This window comes from Aegilops tauschii, chromosome 6 (assembly GCF_002575655.3).
Source record: "Aegilops tauschii subsp. strangulata cultivar AL8/78 chromosome 6, Aet v6.0, whole genome shotgun sequence".
Lineage (NCBI taxonomy): Eukaryota > Viridiplantae > Streptophyta > Magnoliopsida > Poales > Poaceae > Aegilops > Aegilops tauschii.
This window is the reverse complement of record NC_053040.3, coordinates 253,460,325-253,484,252: the sequence shown is the minus strand read 5'-3', so window position 1 is coordinate 253,484,252 and position 23,928 is coordinate 253,460,325. Positions and strand designations below refer to the sequence as shown.

Sequence of the window (23,928 nt, the reverse complement as noted above, 5' to 3'; positions counted from 1 at the left end):
TTGTGCTCCAGACTTGAGCCTCATACGCACCGCTCTCACCGGTGATAGGAGTTATAATCTTGGGGCGATTGTTTCACGCAGGTTATAACACAATGCTAACAGTGGCTTTTTCTATGGTGGAATTTATGCCATGCGTTTAGCAAGAGAGTTGGGTGTTCCACTTTTGCCCTTTGACCCTATCCTACCCACGCAGTATTTAGACGTTGATGCTTCGAAAAGTCATAAGATAATCAAAGGAAAAATTCATAATTTCACTTACAATCTGTTGTTTAACCAAAAATATCTGTTGTGCACACATATTTGCCTGCGCCTACTCTTTTTGACTATCACAGCAAAGGAAGATATTTTTTTCTTGAGAGCGAGGCCCGAGCTCACAACGCGACAGTGGAGGAAGCATTGCAGGCTGAGGCATCCGCACCGAGAGCCTCCGTGAGCTACCACGCCGACTACTATCCAGGCTACTGGTCGACTACCAAGTTAGGCCAAAAGCCTAGGAGTACGTGTTTCCACCGACTATACATTCATGATCACTTATGTCATTTGTCGGTGTTCACACTTTTTCATTGTATCATCCATGCTTAATTTATTTTTCTCGTTTTCTTCTTGTGTGTTTGAAAAACCTTAGAAAACCCAAAAAATTAGTTGTTGTTAGTTTACTTTCTATGCATGCTTAGTTGTAGCATTAAAAAGAAAACCCAAAAACATTTTCTTGTTCTTCTTTCACTACAGGAATCAGGCACTTTGCCGTCTGCCAGCGGATGGCAACAGGTCCGGCTGAATAGGTTACGGCAAAGGGCTCTTTGCGGTCTGTTGGCGGACGACAAAGATGAAATGGTCTTTGCCGTCCACCAGCAGACGACAAAGGACCTGGACGGCACATGTGGCAGTTTAGGGCCGTTAAGGGGTTAACGGCCTGTTTTTTCATTTGCTGGCAGACGACAAAGATGCAAAGTTCTTTGCCACCAGCAGATGGCAAAGAAACTATATAGGCCAGCCAAGTGCCCCCCAGGTTGCACAGGTAGCTGCCACTTGGCAGCTTCGCCGTCTGCCAGCAGACGACAAAGTGCCTGTGTAGCCCCTGTTTTTTCTTAAATTCATTCAATTTGACAGAATTCCCAGATATATATATATACACATTTCAAAATAATTTCAACAAGCATACCAACAATAAGTTTCCAACAACATAAGAAACATACAAGTTTCCAACAACATATCCAACATACAATGATCTCCAACAAGAAGTGTCCAACAACATATCAATATATACATACATATCCAAAAGAAGTTTCAAACAACATATCCATATATACATACATATCCAAAAGAAGTTTCCAACAAGTTTCCATAAACAAAAAGGAAGCACAAGGAGAAGACTACACTCCATCAATGCAAGCTTCATCATCTAAAGCAAATCTGCAAATTGGGAAAGATGAAAGTTAGAAGAATAAGAATAAGAAGAAGAAGACTAGCTAGAAGAAAAAGAAGAAAAGGAAGAAGAAAAAGAAGAAGAAGAATTGATCTTCTCTTTCTTTTTCTCCTCTCCTCTTCTTTATCTTCTTCTTCTAAGTAAGCTAGGTAAAAATGCTAAGTGTGTAGGTCATTTTAGAGCTAAGCTATGTAAATAGGTCATTTTGGAGCTAACCTAGGTAAAATGGATCATATTGGAGCTAACCAAGGTAAACATGGTCATTTGGGAGCTAACCTAGGTAAACTTATGCCATTTTTGAGTTAACTAAGCATATTATGCCATTTTTTACATAAGTAAGCTAAGTACAGGTCTTTCTTGAGCTAACCCAGGTAACTAAGCATATTAGAGCTAACTTAGGGCTAACATAGGTCATTTTGGAGCTAACTTAGGTAAAATTGATCATTTTGGAGCTAATTAGGCTTATTATGTCATTTTCGAGGAAAATAAGCTAACTATATGACATATATGAGGTTACCAAGATTGTTATGCCATTTCAAACCTAAGTAAGCTAATTATGCAATTTTTTACATAAGTAAGCCAAGTGTATGTCATTATTGAGAAAACCTAGGTAACTAAGCATATTAGAGATAACAAAGCATATTAGAGCTAACTTAGGTCATTTCGGAGGAAACAACGCTGAGTATAGATCATTTTGGAGATTTGAAATACTTCACTCCTCCTTCTTCTCCTTCTCCTTCATCATCCTGGTGCGCCTAGAGCGGTGAGGCAGTGGGATGTACTCTTCTACCACAATTGGCATGGTCATGTCGCCCGGCTATGCGATTGCCGGCGCCACCACCATTGCGAGGTCATTGTCAGGCACCACCACCATCGCGAGGCCATCTTCAGCCAGCACTATCGCTAGGTCATCCTCAGCCACCACCATCTCTTGCCCATCGTCAGCCACCACCATCGCGAGGTCATCGTCAGACATAGTAGGTTGCACCTCCTCATCTCCACTCTTCTCCTCTTCTTCCCCACTCCATTATGGATCATTCTCGCTGCGGCTTTCGCTATAGCCAGACTTGCCGTCGCTTTTTCTGTAGCCAGAGTTGCTGCTGCTTCGATTCCTGACCAAATGCAACAAAGTTTTTTTAACAATCAGTGTGAGACAAAGCCAAATGGAGAGGAAGAAGAGGCAGAGCGTACTGGCATCGTCGTCGTCCTAGTAGCGCATGCGGCACATAGTCTTGTTGAACACCTTCACGATGAGCATGGCGTCGCCGTCGTACCTGAAGACAAGGAAGTACCCGTGCCGCAGGTCGTAGGCACGGACGAAATGCTCCCAGCCCCGACACAGGTACATGTGGTCGTTCCTGATCACCACCTCCACGTCCCAAAGCCTGTGAAGCTTGTTGTCGGCCTGTCGCAGCTTCACATTCTTTGGCCGATGGCCGTCCAGCATCTCCATAAAAGTGTCAGGCAGCCTCTGCAAAGTGGGTCAAGGAGTGATGTAGCAAACAACAGAGTTATGATAAAGAGATGGGTGAAGGGGAGATCTCTCCTTTTATATACCTGCCTCTTGGAGGAATTCTCAAGTATGATCGTGAAGAACACGAAACCTTCCAAGTCGTACTCCGGTGTGGCAGCGCGCAGCCTGCGGTGGCGGCCTCCCCCCATCTCTGATAAGCAGCTGAAGAGACCAATTACTACCCTTACAACATTATCATATAACAGCAGCAGAAGTTTTGAGCAGAAGATAATTAACTCCAATTAATCAATTTTGTAGGTTAGTTGGCAATAGTTGGAACAGAGCCAAGTTTTTAGACATGAAAGAAAACTGAGAAAAAAAGCAATGCACTTGTGCTCAACAACATCAACAACACTTAATTAATTTTGTAGGTTAGTTGGCAATGGCAATTGGCACCCTTCAAAACTAGGGATTTTTTAGACATGAAAGAAAACTGAAAATGTTGAAAAACAGAGCATAGTAATCTAAAAACAGATCATAGTTTAGGTGGCCCTAGGTTGACATACTGGAGCCGAGCACAAGATTTATTAGTAGCATGTTATTCAATATCTTCATGATCATCAAATGAAAGAGAATATATATCGTCACCATGCCTATATGGTTCAATTTGTAAATCAGCCTTAAATCCCCGCGGAACTACTCTCATTGCACTACACGGAAATTTACTAGGTGACATGGCAAAAAATTTAGGAACAAAGCAGATTTGACCTTGTGGTCCATGGCAGTTTTCTACACGAACTGTTCTAAATCAAGTGTGTTATCCTCATTTTTATTCTAAGTGTGGCAGTGTTTACAGACAACATGGAAATTTCACACAATCTCCTGTCGGCTACATGAAACTGAAAAACAAAGAAATAAACAAACAAAAAGTAAACCTAAACTAAATGTCAAATTTTCATCTTCTTCTTCTTCCTCCTGTCGGCTAAACCTAAATAAATAGAAAGTAAACCTAAACCTAAAAAGAGAGAGAGAGAGAGAAGAGGGAGGGAAGAGGGAGGGGTGGCGCACCTCGGTGTTGGGGATGGTCAGGGTCGGGGTTGGAGGCAGAGGGGGTTGGGCGTCTTCTCGGGGGAGGGGCCGGGCCGGGGGGTCGACGGTGACGGCGTCAGGGTCGGGTGTGGCGTTGACGGGGTTGGCGCAGAGCGGAGGAGGGGGTCGTCGGGGCAGCGGTGGCGGCGCGGCAACGGGGGTGGCGTGGGGCAGAGGAGGGGGTCGCCGGGGTGGCGGTGGCGGCGCGTCGACAGGGGTGGCGCGGGGCGGTGGAGGGGGTCAGCGGGGCCGCGGCGGCACGGGGGCGGGGTGGTGCGGGGCGGGGGCGGCTCGGGCACGTGGCGTAGAGAGAGAGAGAGATGGGACAAAGAGATGGGGCGCGTGCGTCGTTGGCATTTTAGTTAGGGCACGGTTCTTTGTCGTCTGCTAGCAAACGGCAAAGAGCCTAGCTAACGGACATTAGTTTGGTCACTTTCTTTGCCATGTGTGAGCTGACGGCAAAGATGTTTTGCCATCTTCTAGCAGACGGCAAAGAAAGTGGCCGTTAGGTGGCTCTCGCGAGTGGGCCACCCTCTTTCTTTGCCGTTTGCTAGCGGACGGCAAAGCTTCTATGCCGTTCGCTAGCGGATGGCGAAGAACAAGCTGACGGCAAACATGATCTTTTCCGTCATCTCTTTCTTTGCCGTCTATTTTGTGCAAGCTGATGGCAAAGTCCTTCTTTGCCGTCAGCTGGCTGATGGCAAAGATCAGGCTAACGACAAAGATCCCGACTCCAGTAGTGTTTTGCTTGTTGGGAGCTTGCTCGTGTAAATAGTTTTTCTCGTTTTTGCTTTTCCCTTTTATTTGCTTGTTCAAGAAAACTAAAAACTCCAAAAATATTTCAGTGTGTTTCTCTGAATTTCTTTTCTTTTCATTCGAGTTGTACCGAGGAGAAGACCACGATGAAAACGTTGAGTGGCTCTCATATGAACAACTGTTGATCTAATGAAGAGCACATTTTACCTTGTCTTCTCCTGTTGAACAAAATGTTTTGCAGATTCCAGCTTAGTACACGGCACTCTTGCACTATTATTATTTTCACATCATTCGGTCATGCAAGTGAAAGGCAATAATGATGATATTCGATGAACTGGCCGTGGTAGAGAGAAACTGGTATGAACTCGACTTGTTCTGTTTGTGTAAATATGTTTAACCTAGTATCCATGATTCATCCCATTATGATTAAACATGTTTGCAATGACAATTAGAGATTATAGTTTCTCATGCCATGCATAAGTAGCTGGGAGTGGATAATGATTTATCCTGGATATCAACATTGCGTTAAAATGATTGTGATGTAGTATGATGATATAGTATCCTCCTCGGAATGTTCGAGTGGCTTGACTTGGCACATGTTCATGCATGTAGTTGAATCAAAATCAACATAGCCTCTATGATATTTGTGTTCATGGTGTTCATCTCCTACTCATGCTAGTGTCCAATGTTACTTATGCATAATGCATGTTCATGACCGTTGTTGCTCTCTAGCTAGCCGCTTCTCAATCTAATTGCTAGACTTCGCCTGTACTAAGTGGGAATTCTACTTGTAAATCAAAAACCTTGAACCCAAAGTTATTCCAGATGAGTCCGCCATACCTACCTATATGCAGTATTACCCTGTGGTCCTAAGTAAATTTGCATGTGCCACCTCTAAAAAACTTCTAATAAATATCTTTTTTGTGTGCCTGGATCGTTCATGGAACAATAGAAGGTGGTCGGTATCTTCCATGCTAAGCGGGTTATTCTCAGGTCAAGTGTTTATTCACTCGCCATCGCACGAGAAAAGGGCAGTAATAGGGATGCCCAGTCCCAAACTGCAAACAGAAAAAGCTTACAAATAATCAAACAAAAACTTGAAGAACTGATGGAACCGCCACTAGCGTGCTTAGCATGGAAGATATTGATAACTGATGGTCGTGAAGTAAATGAGAAGGGTGCATGTCTCAAAATATCATTTACCTCTGTTTTGAAAACTTGAGCTATGGCACCTCTGTGAATCACTGCTTCCTTTGCGAAGGGACTATCTATTTACTCTTATGCTGTGTCATCACCTTCTAAAACAAGCGCTAGAACCTGAGAGCACTGCTTTCATGACTTATGCATTGTGTGTAGCTAATGTTGGGTGCATCATGACTGGATCTTTTCAACCATGAATTACAATGTTTAGTCGCTGCTTGAACTTTGGAGGTGCTCTGCATTTATGTTTTGCGGTCTCAGAAAGGGTTAGCGAGATACCACTATTGTCATATTATATCACGGTTGTTTTCACAACATGTTGCTGTATGAGATATCTTATTATTGCTCGCTAGCTGATTATGTCATTGATATGAGTTAATATAATCTTTAAGAGTTATTGTCGACATGGCTAGTTATAATGTTGGCTGAAAACCTGGGTGTTGTTTAAGGTTATTTATGCAAACAAGAGCAAAAGAGTTCGTAAAATTTTCTCTTTTTCACTTTCATTTTATCAACTGAATTGCTTGAGGACAAGCAAAGGTTTAGGCTTGGGGGAGTTGATACGTCTCCAACGTATCTACTTTTCCTGACGCTTTCCCTCTTGTTTTCGACTCTAATTTGCATGATTTGAATGAAACTAACCCCGGACTGACGCTATTTTCGGCAGAACTACCATGGTGTTGTTTTTGTGCAGAAATAAAAGTTCTCGGAATGGAACGAAACTTTGAGAGGATTTTTTATACAATAAATAAGAATTTCTGGGTCCAAGATCCACCGGAGGGGGCACTTGGGTGGGCACAACCCACCAGGGTGCGGCCCCCCTCCTGGCATGCCCAGGTGGGTTGTCCCCACCTGGTGCCCCCGCAGACCCTGAAACCGACGCTATAAAATCCTATTTTTCCAGAAAAAATTCATGGAGAAAGAATAATCGTGACTCACAAGACGGAGCCGCAGTCAGCTCCCGTTCTTCATCGGGAGGCCAGATCTGGAGTCCGTTTGGGGCTCCGGAGAGGGGGGTCTTTGTTCTTCTTCATCACCAACCCTTCTCCATCGCCAATTCCATGATGCTCCCCACCGGGAGTGAGTAATTCCTCCATAGGCTCACTGGTCGGTGAGGAGTTGGACGAGATTCATCATGTAACCAAGTTAGTTTTGTTAGGGCTTGATCCCTAGTACCCACTTTTCTCTAAGATTGATGTTGCTATGACTTTGCCATGCTTAATGCTTGTCACTTTGGGCCCGGGTGCCATAAATTCAGATCTGAACTGTTTATGTTATCACCATTATATCCATGTTCTAGAGATCCGATCTTGCAAGTTATAGTCACCTACTATATGTTATGATCCAGCAACCCCGGAGTGACAATAGTCGGGACCACTCCCGGTGATGACCGTAGTTTGAGGAGTTCATGTGTTCACCGTGTGTTAATGCTTTGTTCCGGTTCTCTGTTAAAAGGAGGCCTTAATATCCCTTAGTTTCCAATATGGACCCCGCTGCCACGGGAGGGTAGGACAAAAGATGCCATGCAAGTTCTTTCCATAAGCACGCATGACTATTTACGGAATACATGCCTACATTATATTGATGAACTGGAGCTAGTGTCGTATCGCCCTAGCTTATAGCTATCTCATGATGAATATCATCCAACAGGTCACCAATCCACTGCCTACGAATTTATCTTATATTGTTCTTGCTAATTTACTACTGTTACTGTTACCGTTGCACTTGCTACAAAATACTGCTATCACTGTCACCGTTACTATTGTTGTTGCCATTAATATCAAAACTATCAAACTACTTTGCTACTGATCACTTCGCTGCAGATAATTAATATCCAGGTGTGGTTGAATTGACAGCTCAGCTACTAATACCTTCAATATTCTTTGGCTCCCCTTGTGTCGAATCTATAAATTTGGGTTGAATACTCTACCCTCGAAAACTGTTGCGATCCCCTATACTTATGGGTTATCAACCCACACTCGCTCATTCTCTTTCCCTTTATTTATGTAATTGATTGACCTTGCTTCCTCCTACACACAAAATATATCTACATGTCTATGACAAGATGATCTCCCAAGCTCTATCTTACAGACCTCACCCTTCCCCAAAGCTCAATCAGACAATATATCTCCAGAGCATATATATCTTTTCAACGAATGCCGGACCACACTCACTTTGTCTCTCTATCTATCTGTGCCTCGATTGACCTTGCTTTCTCACGCTGTATCTTCCACACATTGAAGCTACCTCTCCATCCCTCTCAGAGCCAGAGCTATTTACATTGCGAAGGGACTCCAACCTTGGATTAATTTGTGAAGGCATTTATTTCGATGGGTTTAGATTATATTTTTGTAGCATTCGACCCACAACTACTCCAAACACTGTTGCAACCCACGCACCTCCGCCAATTGATTTCCCTCTGGCTAGGTCATCGCTCTCTCGCACGTCCTTTCTCACCTTCCACGCTGCACCATGGTATTTTTGCAAAAAACTCTGTAGTTCTCTTAAATTATAACAAATAAGCTACAAAACTACACACCGATAGTCCACCTGTAATGGAACAAATTCCGACCCACAAATTAAAGTGCTACAAACTACACACCGAGGGGCCCACCTGTCATGGAAAAAATTTGGACCCATATATAAATTAAAAATTAAAAATTAAAAAGGACGAGGATCGAACATGCGACCAGGGCCTTCAAGCCGCACGTCAATAGGCAAGATAGTATCAATGTTTGTTGTACCCTCCTTTGTTGATATAATGTTTTTATATTACCATAGCCTATTTAATGGATAACATGTTTTAATATTAATTTTAGTACATTAGTGGGACTGGCTCGTTAGCACGTACTATTCACCTTCACTTACTGGTGGGTTCCATGTCTTCTCTCTCTTTCCTCCCCTTCTACGTTTAGATGCATGGACAAACACGAAGAAAAAGCAGGCGATGTTGCCGTTGACCATATCTGGACGCGTTCACAACATACGGCACCAGTTTCACGTACTAGTAGTATTATACATGTAACAAGTTTAGGAACAAAAGTGACCTTGATGGACAAGTTAGGCTAGTTGTAGTACTATTTATCTACTACTCCGTAATAATTAAATGTGTTGATAAAAAGTGTAGGGTAACGTAGTAATTCAAAAAAAAAATCCTACGCACACGCAGATCATGGTGATGCATAGCAACGAGAGGGGAGAGTGTTGTCCACGTACCCTCGTAGACTGACAGCGGAAGCGTTATCACAACGCGGTTGATGTAGTCGTACGTCTTCACGATCCGACCGATCAAGTACCGAACGCACGGCACCTCCGAGTTCTACACACGTTCAGCTCGATGACGTCCCTCGAACTCCGATCCAGCCGAGTGTTGAGGGAGAGTTTCGTCAGCACGACGGCGTGGTGACGATGATGATGTTCCACCAACGCAGGGCTTCGCCTAAGCTCCGCAACGGTATTATCGAGGTGTAATATGGTGGAGGGGGGCACCGCACACGGCTAAGAGATCTCAAGGATCAATTGTTGTGTCTCTGGGGTGCCCCCTGCCCCCGTATATAAAGGACCAAGGGGGAGGCAGCCGGCCAAGGGGAGATGCGCGCCATAGGGGGGAGTCCTACTCCCACTGGGAGAAGGACTCCTCCTTTCCTTGTGGGAGTAGGAGAAGGGAAGGGGGAAGGAGAAAGAAGGAAGGGTGCGCCCCCCTTCCCTAGTCCAATTCGGACTAGACCATGGGGAGGGGTGCGGCCACCTTTTGAGGCCTTTCTCTCCTTTCCCGTATGGCCCATTAAGGCCCAATACGAATTCCCGTAACTCTCCGGTACTCCGAAAAATACCCGAATCACTCGGAACCTTTCCGAAGTCCGAATATAGTTGTCCAATATATCGATTTTTACATCTCGACCATTTCGAGACTCCTCGTCATATCCCCGATCTCATCCGAGACTCCGAACTCCTTCGGTACATCAAAACTCAATAAAACTGTCATCGTAACGTTAAGCGTGCGGACCCTACGGGTTCGAGAACTATGTAGACATGACCGAGACACGTCTCCGGTCAATAACCAATAGCGGGACCTGGATGCCCATATTGGCTCCCACATATTCTACGAAGATCTTTATCGGTCAGACCGCATAACAACATACGTTGTTCCCTTTGTCACCGGTATGTTACTTGCCCGAGATTTGATCGTCGGTATCTCGATACCTAGTTCAATCTCGTTACCGGCAAGTCTCTTTACTCGTTCCGTAACACATCATCCCGCAACTAACTCATTAGTCACAATGCTTGCAAGGCTTATAGTGATGTGCATTACCGAGTGGGCCTAGAGATACCTCTCCGACAATCGGAGTGACAAATCCTAATCTCGAAATACACCAACCCAACAAGTACCTTTGGAGACACCTGTAGAGCACCTTTATAATCACCCATTTACGTTGTGACGTTTGGTAGCACAGAAAGTGTTTCTCCGGTAAACGGGAGTTGCATAATCTCATAGTCATAGGAACATGTATAAGTCATGAAGAAAGCAATAGCAACATACTAAACGATCGAGTGCTAAGCTAACGGAATCGGTTAAGTCAATCACGTCATTATCCTAATGAGGTGAACCCGTTAATCAAATGACAACTCATGTCTATGGCTAGGAAACATAACCATCTTTGATTAACGAGCTAGTCAAGTAGAGGCATACTAGTGACACTCTTGTTTGTCTATGTATTCACACATGTATTATGTTTCCGGTTAATACAATTCTAGCATGAATAATAAACATTTATCATGATATAAGGAAATATATAATACTTTATTATTGCCTCTAGGGCATATTTCCTTCAGTCTCCCACTTGCACTAGAGTCAATAATCTAGTTCACATCGCCATGTGATTCAACATCAATAATTCACATCACCATGTGATTAACACCCATAGTTCACATCTCTATGTGACGAACATTCAAAGGGTTTACTAGAGTCAATAATCCAGTTCACATCACTATGTGATTAACACCCAAAGAGTACTAAGGTGTGATCATGTTTTGATTGTGAGATAATTTTAGTCAACGGGTCTGTCACATTCAGATCCGTAAGTATTTTGCAAATTTCTATGTCTACAATGCTCTGCACGGAGCTACTTTAGCTAATTGCTCCCACTTTCAATATGTATCTAGACCGAGACTTAGAGTCATCTAGATTTAGTGTCAAAACTTGCATCGACGTAACCCTTTACGATGAACCTTTTGTCACTTCCATAATCGAGAAACATATCCTTATTCCACTAAGGATAATTTTGACCACTGTCCAGTGATCTACTCCTAGATCACTATTGTACTCCCTTGCCAAAATCAGTGTAGGGTATACAATAGATCTGGTACACAGCATGGCATACTTTATAGAACCTATGGCCAAAGCATAGGGAATGACTTTCATTCTCTTTCTATCTTCTGCTGTGGCCGGGTTTTGAGTCTTACTCAATTTCAACCTTTGTAACACAGGCAAGAACTCTTTCTTTGACTGTTTCATTTTGAACTACTTCAAAATCTTGTTAAGGTATGTACTCATTGAAAAACTTATCAAGCGTCTTGATCTATCTCTATAGATCTTGATGCTCAATATATAAGCAGCTTCACCGAGGTCTTTCTTTGAAAAACTCCTTTCAAACACTCCTTTATGCTTTGCAGAATAATTCTACATTATTTCCGATCAACAATATGTCATTCACATATACTTATCAGAAATGCTGTAGTGCTCCCACTCACTTTCTTGTAAATACAGGCTTCACCGCAAGTCTGTATAAAACTATATCCTTTGATCAACTTATCAAAGCGTATATTCCAACTCCGAGATGCTTGCACCAGTCCATAGATGGATCCCTGGAGCTTGCATATTTTGTTAGCACTTTTAGGATTGACAAAACTTCCTGGTTGCATCATATACAATTCTTCTTTAATAAATCCATTAAGGAATGCAGTTTTGTTTATCCATTTGCCATATTTCATAAAATGCGGCAATTGCTAACATGATTCGGACAGACTTAAGCATAGATACGAGTGAGAATCTCTCATCGTAGTCAACACCATGAACTTGTCGAAAAACCTTTTTGCGACAATTCTAGCTTTGTAGATAGTAACACTACTATCAGCGTCCATCTTCTTCTTGAAGATCCATTTATTCTCAATGGCTTGCCGATCATTGGGCAAGTCAATCAAAGTCCATAGTTTTTTTTTCATACATGGATCCCATCTCAGATTTCATGGCCTCAAGCCATTTTGCGGAATCTGGGCTCATCATCGCTTCCTCATAGTTCGCAGGTTCGTCATGGTCAAGTAACATGAGCTCCAGAACAGGATTACCGTACCACTCTGGTGCAGATCTCACTCTGGTTTACCTACGAGGTTCGGTAGTAACCTGATCTGAAGTTACATGATCATCATCATTAACTTCCTCACTAATTGGTGTAGAAGTCACAGGAACAGATTTCTGTGATGAACTACTTTCCAATAAGGGAGCAGGTACAGTTACCTCATCAAGTTCTACTTTCCTCCCACTCACTTCTTTCGAGAGAAACTCCTTCTCTAGAAAGGATCCATACTAAGCAACGAATGGCTTGCCTTCGGATCTGTGATAGAAGGTATACCCAACTGTTTCCTTTGGGTATCCTATGAAGACACATTTCTCCGATTTGGGTTTGAGCTTATCAGAATGAAACTTTTTCACATAAGCATCGCAACCCCGAAATTTTAAGAAACGACAAATTTGGTTTCTTGCTAAACCTCAGTTCATAAGGCGTCGTCTCAACGGATTTTGATGGTGCCCTATTTAACGTGAATGCAGCTGTCTCTAATGCATAACCCCAAAACGATAATGGTAAATTGGTAAGAGACATCATAGATTGCACTATATCCAATAAAGTACGTTTATGACATTCGGACACACCATTATGCTGTGGTGTTCCAGGTGGCGTGAGTAGTGAAACTATTTCACATTGTTTTAACTGGAGGCCAAACTCGTAACTAAAATACTCTTCTCCATGATCAAATCGTAGAAACTTTATTTTCTTGTTACGATGATTTTCCCTTCACTCTGAAATTATATGAACTTTTCAAATGTTTCAAACTTCTGTTTAATTAAGTAGATATACCCATATCTGCTCAAATCATCTGTGAAGGTCAGAAAATAATGATACCTGCTACGAGCCTCAATATTCATCGGACCACATACATCTGTATGTATGATTTCCAACAAATCTGTTGCTCTCTCCATAGTTCCGGAGAACGGCGTTTTAGCCATCTTGCCCATGAGGCACGGTTCGCAAGCATCAAGTGATTCATAATCAAGTGATTCCAAAATCCCATCAGTATGGAGTTTCTTCATGCGCTTTACACCAATATGACCTAAACGGCAGTGCCACAAATAAGTTGCACTATCATTATTAACTTTGCATCTTTTGGCTTCATTATTATGAATATGTGTATCACTACGATCGAGATCCAACAAACCATTTTCGTTGGTGTGTATGACCATAGAAGGTTTTTATTCATGTAAACAGAACAACAATTGTTCTCTAATTTAAATGAATAACCGTATTGCAATAAACATGATCAAATCATATTCATGCTCAACGCAAACACCAAATAACACTTATTTAGTTTCAACACTAATCCCGAAAGTACAGGGAGTGTGCGATGATGATCATATCAATCTTGGAACTACTTCCAACACACATCGTCACCTCGCCTTTTACTAGTCTCTGTTTATTCTGCAACTCCCGTTTCGAGTTACTACTCTTAGCAACTGAACCAGTATGAATTACCGAGGGGTTGCTATAAACATTAGTAAAGTACACATCAATAATCTGTATATCAAATATACCTTTGTTCACTTTGCCATCCTTCTTACCCACCAAATAGTTGGGGTAGTTCCGCTTCCAGTGACCAGTCCCTTTGCAGTAGAAGCACTTAGTCTCAGGCTTAGGACCAGACTTAGGCTTCATCACTTGAGCAGCAACTTGCTTGCCGTTCTTCTTGAAGTTCCCCTTCTTCCCTTTGCCCTTTTCTTGAAACTAGTGGTCTCGTCAACCATCAACACTTGATGTTTTTCTTGATTTCTACCTTCGTCGATTTCAGCATCACGAAGAGCTCGGGAATTACTTTCGTCATCCCTTGCATACTATAGTTCATCACGAAGTTCTACTAACTTGGTGATGGTGACTAGAGAATTCTGTCAATCACTATTTTATCTGGAAGATTAACTCCCACTTGATTCAAGCGATTGTAATACCCAGACAATCTGAGCACATGCTCACTAGTTGGGCGATTCTCCTCCATCTTTTATCTATAGAACTTGTTGGAGACTTCATATCTCTCAACTCGGGTATTTGCTTGAAATATTAACTTCAACTCCTGGAACATCTCATATGGTCCATGACGTTCAAAACGTCTTTGAAGTCCTGATTCTAAGCCGTTAAGCATGGTGCACTAAACTATCAAGTAGTCATCATATTGAGCTAGCCAAACGTTCATAATGTCTATATCTGCTCCTGCAATAGGTCTGTCACTTAGCGGTGCATCAAGGACATAATCTTTCTGTGCAGCAATGAGGATAATCCTCAGATCACAGATCCAATCCGTTGCTACTAACATCTTTCAACATAATTTTTCTCTAGGAACATATCAAAAATAAAACACAGGGAAGCAACAACGCGAGCTATTGATCTACAACATAATTTGCAAAAATACTATCAGGACTAAGTTCATGATAAATTTAAGTTCAATTAATCATATTACTTAAGAACTCCCACTTAGATAGACATCCCTCTAATCCTCTAAGTGATCACGTGATCCATATCAACTAAACCATGTCCGATCATCACGTGAGATGGAGTAGTTTCAATGGTGAACATCACTATGTTGATCATATCTACTATATGATTCACGCTCGACCTTTCGGTCTCCGTGTTTTGCACCCGTTGTATTTGAACGTAGAGCCTATCACACCCGATCATCACGTGGTGTCTCAGCACGAAGAACTTTCGCAACGGTGCATACTCAGGGAGAACACTTATACTTTGATAATTTGGTGAAGGATCATCTTATAATGCTACCGTCAAACAAAGCAAGATAAGATGCATAAAGGATTAACATCACATGCAATCAATATAAGTGATATGATATGGCCATCATCATCTTGTGCTTGTGATCTCCATCTCCGAAGCACCGTGCTTGTGATCTCCATCTCTGAAGCACCGTCATGATCACCATCGTCACCGGCGCGACACCTTGATCTCCATCGTAGTATCGTTGTCGTCTCGCCAACTACTTGCTTTTACGACTATCGCTACCGCTTAGTGATAAAGTAAAACTATTACATGGCGATTGCATCTCATACAATAGAGCGACAACCATATGGCTCCTGCCAGTTGCCGATAACTCGGTTACAAAACATGATCATCTCATACAACAAATTATATCACATCATGTCTTGACCATATCACATCACAACATGCCCTGCAAAAACAAGTTAGACGTCCTCTACTTTGTTGTTGCAAGTTTTACGTGGCTGCTACGGGCTTAGCAAGAACCGTTCTTACCTACGCATCAAAACCACAACGATAGTTTGTCAAGTTGGTGCTGTTTTAACCTTCGCAAGGACCGGGCGTAGCCACACTCGGTTCAACTAAAGTGAGAGAGACAGACACCCGCCAGTCACCTTTAAGCAACAAGTGCTCCGAACGGTGAAACCAGTCTCGCGTAAGCGTACGCGTAATGTCGGTCCGGGCCGCTTCATCTCACAATACCGCTGAACCAAAGTATGACATGCTGGTAAGCAGTATGACTTATATCGCCCACAACTCACTTGTGTTCTACTCGTGCATAGCATCAACGCATAAAACCAGGCTCGGATGCCACTGTTGGGTAACGTAGTAATTTCGAAAAAATTTCCTACGCACACGCAGATCATGGTGATGCATAGCAACGAGAGGGAAGAGTGTTGTCCACGTACCCTCGTAGACCGACAGCGGAAGCGTTATCACAATGCGGTTGATGTAGTCGTACGTCTTCACGATCCGACCGATCAAGTACCGAACGCACGACACCTCCGAGTTCTACACACGTTCAGCTCGATGACGTCCCTCGAACTCCGATCCAGCCGAGTGTTGAGGGAGAGTTTCGTCAGCACGACGGCGTGGTGACGATGATGATGTTCCACCGACGCAGGGCTTCGCCTAAGCTCCGCAACGGTATTATCGAGGTGTAATATGGTGGAGGGGGGCACCGCACACGGCTAAGAGATCTGAAGGATCAATTGTTGTGTCTCTGGGGTGCCCCCCTGCCCCCGTATATAAAGGAGCAAGGGGGAGGCAGCCGGCCAAGGGGAGATGCGCGCCATAGGGGGGAGTCCTACTCCCACCGGGAGTAGGACTCCTCCTTTCCTTGTGGGAGTAGGAGAAGGGAAGGGGGAAGGAGAAAGAAGGAAGGGTGCGCCCCCCTTCCCTAGTCCAATTCGGACCAGACCATGGGGAGGGGTGCGGCCACCTTTTGAGGCCTTTCTCTCCTTTCCCGTATGGCCCATTAAGGCCCAATACGAATTCCTGTAACTCTCCGGTACTCCGAAAAATACCCGAATCACTCGGAACCTTTCCGAAGTCCGAATATAGTCGTCCAATATATCAATTTGTACATCTCGACCATTTCGAGACTCCTCGACATATCCCCGATCTCATCCGGGACTCCGAACTCCTTCGGTACATCAAACCTCAATAAAATTGTCATCGTAACGTTAAGCGTGCGGACCCTACGGGTTCGAAAACTGTGTAGACATGACCGAGACACGTCTCCGGTCAATAACCAATAGCGGGACCTGGATGCCCATATTGGCTCCCACATATTCTACGAAGATCTTTATCGGTCAGACCGCATAACAACATACGTTGTTCCCTTTGTCACCGGTATGTTACTTGCCCGAGATTTGATCGTCGGTATCTCGATACCTAGTTCAATCTCGTTACCGGCAAGTCTCTTTACTCGTTCCGTAACACATCATCCCGCAACTAACTCATTAGTCACAATGCTTGCAAGGCTTATAGTGATGTGCATTACCGAGTGGGCCCAGAGATACCTCTCCGACAATCGGAGTGACAAATCCTAATCTCGAAATACGCCAACCCAACAAGTACCTTTGGAGACACCTGTAGAGCACCTTTATAATCACCCATTTACGTTGTGACGTTTGGTAGCACACAAAGTGTTCCTCCGGTAAACGGGATTTGCATAATCTCATAGTCATTGGAACATGTATAAGTCATGAAGAAAGCAATAGCAACATACTAAACGATCGAGTGCTAAGCTAACGGAATGGGTCAAGTCAATCACGTCATTCTCCTAATGAGGTGATCCCATTAATCAAATGATAACTCATGTCTATGGCTAGGAAACATAACCATCTTTGATTAACGAGCTAGTCAAGTAGAGGCATACTAGTGACACTCTTGTTTGTCTATGTATTCACACATGTATTATGTTTCCGGTTAATACAATTCTAGCATGAATAATAAACATTTATCATGATATAAGGAAATGTATAATACTTTATTATTGCCTCTAGGGCATATTTCCTTCAAAAAGATGTATCGCCTAGTGCTCGAACAAGGGGACTGGTCGCGCCCTACAAGTATTTGGAATTGACTTCCCCAAAAATATATTTGGAATTGACTTCCTTAAAAATATATTTGGAATTGACGTGGTATTTAATATGAAACATTTGCGATGAAAAGGAATACATGTGGCTTGATGACATGTTATATTTAATTTGATACGGCTCTAGCAGAACATTGAATCAAGCAAACCATAGATTTCATTTAGTCTGACTCCGACTTTACATTCATATGACGATCGAACTAAAATAAATGGAAATGATAAATCCCAAACGTTCGTATTTTAAGCATGGCAATCCGAAAGTTTTTCATGGAAAACTTAGATTACGCGGCGGCGGCGGCGTCTTGCGATGGGAAGCAGCTCCTCTGCCGTGCTCTGTGTGTCGTTGGGCCACTGATAGACAGCGACGGCGACGACGGCGTCTTGCACTGTTGTTGGCGTACTCCTAGACGTTGGCCCTAGCTTCAAGGAAGGCCAGAATGTTCTAGACTTTGGTCTCCAGGAGTGAGTCAACTGGCGAGAAGAGGTGACTGGTGTTGGTGGAAGGAAGCAGTCGACGTCGGCGATCCATGCTGCTGAGGGGGGCACTGGCACCCGCACGGGGACAGGCGCTGGCAACGGCGCGGAGGAGACATTCGTGTGCACTGGCACCGGCATGGGCGCGCGCGTCAGTGCACGCGCTGGCAGGTGCACGGGCGCGTGAAAGTCGGCGAGGACCTCGTGGAACCCCATGGCATCAAGCCGGTGACAATGTGCGTCTCCCAGACAATCAATGCCACGGGGATGGGCGCTGGCGCAGTCGGTGCAACGTGAGCCGGAATGGGAGCGGGGACAGGCGCGTCGTCTTCCCACAAGGCTAGTTCAAGCTCGTCCCAAACCGCCTTATGTTCTTGAGACTCCGGCTGGGTGTCTTCCTCAGGGAACTGGAAGAGTAAGGGCAGACCATCGTGATGCGGCATGGCATATGGTTAGGTCAGGCTGGTTGGAGGTAGACGATAGGAGAATCAAAGAGGAAGAGAGAAGATTGTAGTGATACCGGGTAGTGCGGGGGTGATTTTAAACTGCGGCGTCGGCGCCATTAAAAGTGTGGGCAGTTGGGACGAAGGTGGACGGCGGAGCCTGGTCAAAGGGCTTGCCTCTCGGTGAGCCTACGCAGTGGCCTGCTCACACGCCTCTCGGTCAGCGGGCGCAGCGGTCTGCTCGCACGCCTCCCGTCGACTCACACGCTTTCTCGGACGGCATGTGCCGATGAGAAGCAGGACTCGTGGCAGCACGTAAATGCCCACGTTTTGACTAGTGAAAGCGTTCGCCTTAACGTGACATGTCTTTGTTACAAAATACCTTGGCTCTTCATTTGTGCAACTTCTCATAAGCAACCTGTCTCAAATTGAACAAAAAAATAACGACATCATATTTGTGCCATATCACGAGACCATGCTCAGTTTGATGAATTTCAGGTCGCTTTTGGATTTTCTGAAATTTAAAATCCATGATTCGAAACAATATCATAACCTGCATCATGCAATAAATTTTCAAGCGATACATCTTTACTGTTGTAGATGTTAATATTTCTTAAGAAAGGATTTGGTCAAACATTTTGCTTAGTTAGATTTCAGACAAGTTATATATGCAGAGTAAAAGGATAATCCCTCCGTACCAGTGCATTGCCTGATATATTAACTCAAGTACTAGGAACGAACAAACGGGGCTCAGTTCTGTGCTCATCCTGGTGTAGTACTCCTATTAGTACCAGGCAATGGAGTTGACGGGTGACCTTGGGTAGCGCCGACCGAGGGAATTGAACCGTGCTCGACACGGTAGGTAACATTGTCTAGTTACTAAAGCATCCCTCCATTGTTCATCGGTAGTCATTATGGACCGGGGACATGAGGGGAATTTCCTATGGCTGGAATTCTGGCCGCCAGATATTTTGACTCGAAACGCGGAGGCTCAACTATTTCGGGTTGGCTGATGTGCGTACCACGCACGCCACTAGAAGGACACAAGCCCGGGTTTTTTAGGATCAACACGAGCCCGGGTCTGGCTGGTACGCCGTTGGGTGCTACCATTCGAGAATATGAAAGGAATCTTTTAAATTGCCAAACATATCTATATGTATTACAATGACCGTATTTTCCTTGCAAATTACTGATCATTCCAAAAGGCACGGTAATTGATTTATGATGAGTTCTTGAATTAGAGTGAGTTTGTGATCTAGTTATCTCAACGTGGATTTCACATTTCATGGTATCCCTAGTAAGTTTTTCATTGCAAATTCAAATTTAAAAGATGAACGGTATGGTGGTGAGAAAACTTTGTATGTATCAAGCATATGACCACACACACACGAATACAACAACAATCCAGTAAGTATAGTGCATCTATTTTTCCAAACCATGCATGTATGACATGAATTCAAAAATACTCCCTCTGTTCCTAAATATTTGTCTTTTAGAGATTTCAACAAGTGACTACATACGGAGCAAAATGAGTGAATCTACACTCTAAAATATGTTTATATACATTCGTATGTGGCAGTCCATTTGAAATCTCTAAAGAAAAAAATATTTAGGAACAAAGGGAGTAAAATGTAAGCCATGCATGGTCCTCAATTCAATATTTAAAATGAATAGGAAACTGAAACATGAATATTAAGTCTAGTACGACATACATGCAAATGTTGTGTTTAGGTCTCTCCATCGACCCCCCACCCCCACACACACATACTTCATGTATCGGTTGATGTTCATTTCTTTGTTAATAGAGCTATTGGTATCCGACACACACACGCTCATTATTGCTCTTCACGTTACGATCTCCATTTATGTCATTCCCACCCTCACACTCTCAACAAATGTATTTCTCACACACATCCTCGTCGTGTCCTCCATGACAAACGCTCCCTCTCTCTATTTCTCAAGACACATGTGTTGCCTTTGTAAAACACCTTCACCGTGCACACACACACAAAGTCTATCTAGGCCACTCTCTCGGTAACTATCTCCCTCCAGCCCGCACCACAGCTTCGCCGCACGATATCTTGCACTACAAAAAAATACACTTCCGTGATGATACGTGTTTGTCACAGTAGGTCACGTTTTCTGTCATGCATGTACATCCATGACAATTTTATGAAAGAATCAGGATAGTCATACGTGTGTTGTCGTAGAAGTGTTCCACGACATTACCAAAATTATCATCACGGAAGTGTCCACTTCCATGACGATAAATCGCGCGTCACAGAAGTGCTTTCGTAATGGGTGACCGACACGTGGCATCCACCGTAACGGAACGCCGTTAAGCTATCAGGTCCGGTTTTGGATCCGATAACCCGTTAACAGCCCCGACCAATGGGTATTTTCCACGTGTAAAATCATCATTGGCTGGAGGAAACACGTGTCGGCTCACCGTTGGGACAGATGTCATCCACTCATTGGACCCAAAGCGCCTATGATACGTCGACACATGGCACAGCCCAACAGAGGCCCATTCCTGTGAAAAGGCCGGCCCGTTTGACTTGGTCAAAAGGTGGCGGGCCGGCCCATGGCAAGCCTGTTAACGGCCTGTTCGCATATAGCCCATTTACAGCCCACTAACCGAGGGCCCGTTTATGGCCTATCCGAATTAGGCCCAGTAGCGTCATCTGGGCCGTCCAATATAATTCTAGCCCGTTTTAACTTCCGGCCCATGTATGGCCCATGACGTATTTTGGCTCATATGAGTCCCTTTGTAACTCTTGGCCCATAAATGGCCCGTGGTGAAACCGGCCCGTAATGAACAGTGTATCGCTTTATACCCATTAGCGGCCCATTATTCCAGTGGGTCGTTTCCAGCCCGTGTTACCATTAGGCCTTCTGAGGTCCCATTTATTCTTGGGCTCATTTCCAGCATTCGATTACTTACAGCCTGTTACTGGCCTTTCCTGCTTGTGGGCCAAATTCAGCCCGTGGATACAGTCGGCCCGTTTGTTGCCCGTTAATCTGTTGGGCCATTTTCATAGCATCATCAAATACGGCCTATTAATGGCCCGTTATGGTCAGCCCATAAAACGTACGATTTCCACTCTAGCCCGTTTACGGCCCCTTATATGGCCCGTACAAGGCCCATAGATGAGACGGCCCGTAGAAGGCCCATGGATCCTACGGGACGTAGAAGGTCCATTGACCCGACGGCTCATAGAAGGCCCATTGATCCGACGGCCCATAGAAGGCCCATGGATCTGATGGCCCATAGAAGGCCCATGGATCCGACAGCCGATAGAAGGCCCACAGGTCCGACAGCCCATAGAAGGCCCACGGATCCGACGGCCATAGAAGGCCATGGATCGTCCATCCCGTAGATGGACCATGGATCGTACGGCCTGTGGAGGGCCATGGTCACTACAACGTTTGGGCAAGTTGGCCCCCGTTTGAATGATATAGCATATTCAAAGAATTATCCTACTCTATACTATCACCACTAAAAACATACACTATACAATAAAGAGACTAAGGCATCGAAACATAGAATAATCCTACACTATACAATAAAGAAATTACAGCCGATTATACCCACTGGGCATTATGGTTCGACACCAGTGATAATAAAGCATACACAAACAGCAAATTACATACACTGGGCAAATACAGCTCATACATCATGGACGCGCATCAACATAACTTACCATTTGAACTATAATCTCTTCAGAAAATAGGATTGGCTGGATTTAGATAGCACAAATTTCAGTCTGCAAAATCTCCAATTCCTTCGTTGTTACCTCAGTGTCTTGTTTCATTTTTTTGACTCTTGCATCTAATACCTGCATGTCCAGTCTCAACTTGTTGCTTGTACGTTCAGAATCATGTACACGTTGTCTTGCCACCTCTAGTTGATGCTCGAGAACATCAGCACATTCCAATTCCAATCCATAATCATTCGGTAACGACCATGCCGGACTGCTCGTAGATCTCTGTGTTGATGTCACTTCATCCTGAAATGTTTCTGTAAGTACACATGACTAGGGCAAAAATATAGTTACAACAGTGAAGCGAGCAAGACAGACTATTTTGTACATGGCAAAACAGGACTAACAATAATGTTACATGTCATGAAGCATAAGCAGGTGATATTTTAAAAATTATAAAAAGGTAGTCTGTGCAGCCTGCATACATAAATCTCTCTTAGCTCACCAGAGGAGCATGATGTTGGGGCCCAATCCAAAACACGTACAAGTTACAAATTTAGACATCATGTTGCGTAGCAGTAAGCAAGCAGTTGGCCATTCTGTAGATCAATTGAAGTCTTAGGGAGCATAATGAACAGCAGAGGGTTTCATACAAACATACTACAGCAAGCAAAAATATGCAATCATTAGCCTAGTATAAACTAGATTGTGAGCTTCAGGCACACTTCGGCAGAGTAATTAAATGGTAAGGCCTTTAATTATGTCAACTAATAATTATACAAGTACCCAACATCAGGCATCATTCTTTGGGCAACTGAGGACAAATAAAGCAATTGAAAAACAAACAAGGAATTGAACTATTGAGTTGGATACAGTGACTTACCTTAATAGGTTGAAGAGGCTCAGCGCAGCTCCTACTTCTCTTGCAAGGCTCCTTCCTAACATCTTGTACTTGGAAATCCTCAATCTTATCTTCATTGCACCCCCTCTGCAAGGTGACGCAAACTAGTTACTCGTCTCCTTCGAAGATAAATATGCATACTTTCCAGTCTGTGAACACAAAAGGATGAGATTATAACAAAACAACACCGCATAATGAAACATGCTGCATCTCTTGCACTTGCACACAATGAAATGAGCATTTACTATGTCTGCACTATGTAAAAACTAGGCATACCTTCGAACTGGATCTCCAGGTACTCTTGGAGAGCCTACTTTAGTGTACAGCCAAACCTTTATGTCACCTATGAGTTAGAAAAGGCCCCACTACAGCAGCCCTTAGTGTTTAAATCGTTGACAAGCTCTGTTAGAGTGTTAGGTCAAGAACAGCAACTAATCAAAGCAAACAGTCCTAGTATAGCTGGCTGATGCAAACAAGCAATTAAACAGATGTGTGAGCAAATCTTACATATCAAGAAAAGAAGCAAAGAAGGAGGCTTAAAGACCATCACATGACTGACCAGATTTAAGGGGCATTTAGACATCATGTGCAACGTATGAACTAACATAAACATTGCATATTCCAGATTCTACAATGGAATGCACATGTATTAGGTTATGCCATGTATGATGATGCCTAAATGTACACTATAGCAGGCAGGAGTGATTCATCATTGCACGCACAATTGAATTGCAGGTTAAGGGCCAGTTCTATTCCGCCTTTTCAGGGCTTATTGTCAAAAAAATCCATAAAAG

The 23,928-nt window shown here is 43.7% G+C and overlaps 1 protein-coding gene across 1 annotated transcript; it reads right to left on the bottom strand.

The window, feature by feature from the left end:
• Nucleotides 1-2,453: 2,453 nt before the first annotated feature.
• On the bottom strand, nucleotides 2,454-3,088 carry LOC109766431 (B3 domain-containing protein Os03g0212300-like). The gene is made up of 3 exons (XM_020325196.1): nucleotides 2,984-3,088; nucleotides 2,653-2,897; nucleotides 2,454-2,538 (listed from the first exon to the last, which is right to left on the bottom strand). The coding sequence occupies exons 1-3, from the start codon at nucleotides 3,086-3,088 to the stop codon at nucleotides 2,454-2,456; spliced, it is 435 nt and encodes a 144-aa protein (XP_020180785.1).
• Nucleotides 3,089-23,928: the final 20,840 nt, after the last annotated feature.

Bases quoted from the DNA above. Each gene is read 5' to 3' on its own strand.
- LOC109766431 (XM_020325196.1), bottom strand. From the start codon at position 3,088: ATGGGGGGAGGCCGCCACCGCAGGCTGCGCGCTGCCACACCGGAGTAC. The intron at 2,898-2,983 runs GTATATAAAAGG...CCCACTTTGCAG, and splicing joins AGAATTCCTCCAAGAGGCAG to AGGCTGCCTGACACTTTTAT. The intron at 2,539-2,652 runs GTGCCGCATGCG...GCATTTGGTCAG, and splicing joins AAGGTGTTCAACAAGACTAT to GAATCGAAGCAGCAGCAACT.